The sequence below is a fragment of the Trypanosoma equiperdum genome, assembly GCF_001457755.1.
Source record: "Trypanosoma equiperdum strain OVI genome assembly, contig: ctg_500, whole genome shotgun sequence".
NCBI classification, from domain to species: Eukaryota; Euglenozoa; class Kinetoplastea; order Trypanosomatida; family Trypanosomatidae; genus Trypanosoma; species Trypanosoma equiperdum.
The window spans coordinates 1-1,299 of NW_027124422.1; the positions used below are offsets into that span (position 1 = coordinate 1).

At 42.8% G+C, this 1,299-nt stretch overlaps 2 pseudogenes across 2 annotated transcripts; one reads left to right on the plus strand and one right to left on the minus strand.

Moving 5' to 3' along the window:
• The first annotated feature begins 111 nt into the window (after nt 1-111).
• Nucleotides 112-493, plus strand: TEOVI_000212600:pseudogene (annotated as a pseudogene). Its single transcript is given in 2 exon segments — nt 112-456; nt 458-493. Coding segments are annotated over 2 exon segments (381 nt in total).
• Nucleotides 494-677: 184 nt separating this feature from the next.
• On the minus strand, nt 678-1,008 carry TEOVI_000212700:pseudogene (annotated as a pseudogene). The gene is given in 2 exon segments: nt 678-734; nt 736-1,008. Coding segments are annotated over 2 exon segments (330 nt in total).
• Between the last annotated feature and the right edge of the window lie 291 nt (nt 1,009-1,299).

The following is a 1,299-nucleotide window of genomic DNA, read 5'->3' on the forward strand; positions in this document are numbered from 1 at the left end:
TCATCCCCTCTTGTTAATATTTATTTTTTGCAACCACCATGTGGCAAAGTGGATATGAGCTGCTCCTGTCTCCATCATTTCGCCATTGCGCCCTGTAATCACCCTTTCTAAATGTTGAATCACTTCTTGAGGACTCCTCGAAAAAAAAAAAACCTCTATCATCACCATTCCCTCTCACTAACTCCCCTTCAAACTCTTATACATAGAGCATGTAGCTGCACAAGACGGTGTTACACGTATTCGTCCGCCAACCACAAGGAGAGCCTGCGCCTCGACACTTTTAACCGTCAACATTTTTGGCTGCCTGATCACGGGCATCCCATGAAAATGTTTTCCAACCTCATGCGGGACGAACTAATCTCGTTGGAGCTGTAGTCGCTATGTACTTATGATTATACAAATGCACCCCCCGTTGTATTTCCAGTTGGCTTCCAAAACACACGAAAAAAAGGAGAGTGAATATGAAATATTGGAATCCATCACCAACGCATGACGAATTGTAGTTGGAGCAGCTGGCAATGTCAACTATCCCTCCACAAGTATATAAAGATATATTATTTCACTCACCGGAAGTATTCGTAGGAAGCAAGAAAAAACATTAAGAGACCACGCCTCAGGAGTCTTCACGCTGGAAAGGCTACTCCGGAGGTTCTTGATGAGTACAATCAGCACGTTTATCACCTCTTGCCGCCCACTACAGAGAGGGGCACGTGGCTGCCAGGTGGCATTGTAAAAGAAAATGCGGCGACAGCATCGAGTTAAAAACAAACATAACACACGTCGATACAAAACAGGGACGCAGAAAGTAATTGCCTCTGCACCCCTTTTCAAATGAGAGAAATCTTCATTGGCTGTCAGAAAGAAAAAACAACTATGAATGATTAGCAATAGGCACCACTTTGAAGAAAGCTCATAATGCAACGCATTCGTTGTTACAATAAAAACGACTAAAATAACAGTTTCTACAAGATGTAGGGAGCCGTACACTAGCGTGATGATATGAAGCATGGTATTCGCTCAGCCTTCCGATCTATGAGGAAGTAGAAAAATAGCGGCAAACGCTTGATGTAGATAATTATTCACAAGGTGCGAAAATAGTATACGATTTTCTGAGGTAATATCTAATGAACTCATACTCCAATTTGGGCCGCATGGAAACACTCGTGCCAAATACGTTTCTGCAAACCACCAGCCTTCACTCAGCAAGACGTGAAAACATTTATACCAACGGAAGGAGCACAGCTTATAGGCGAATTTTTTGCAACGATGGAAGAGAGTAACATCTGGGAAAAAAAGAGG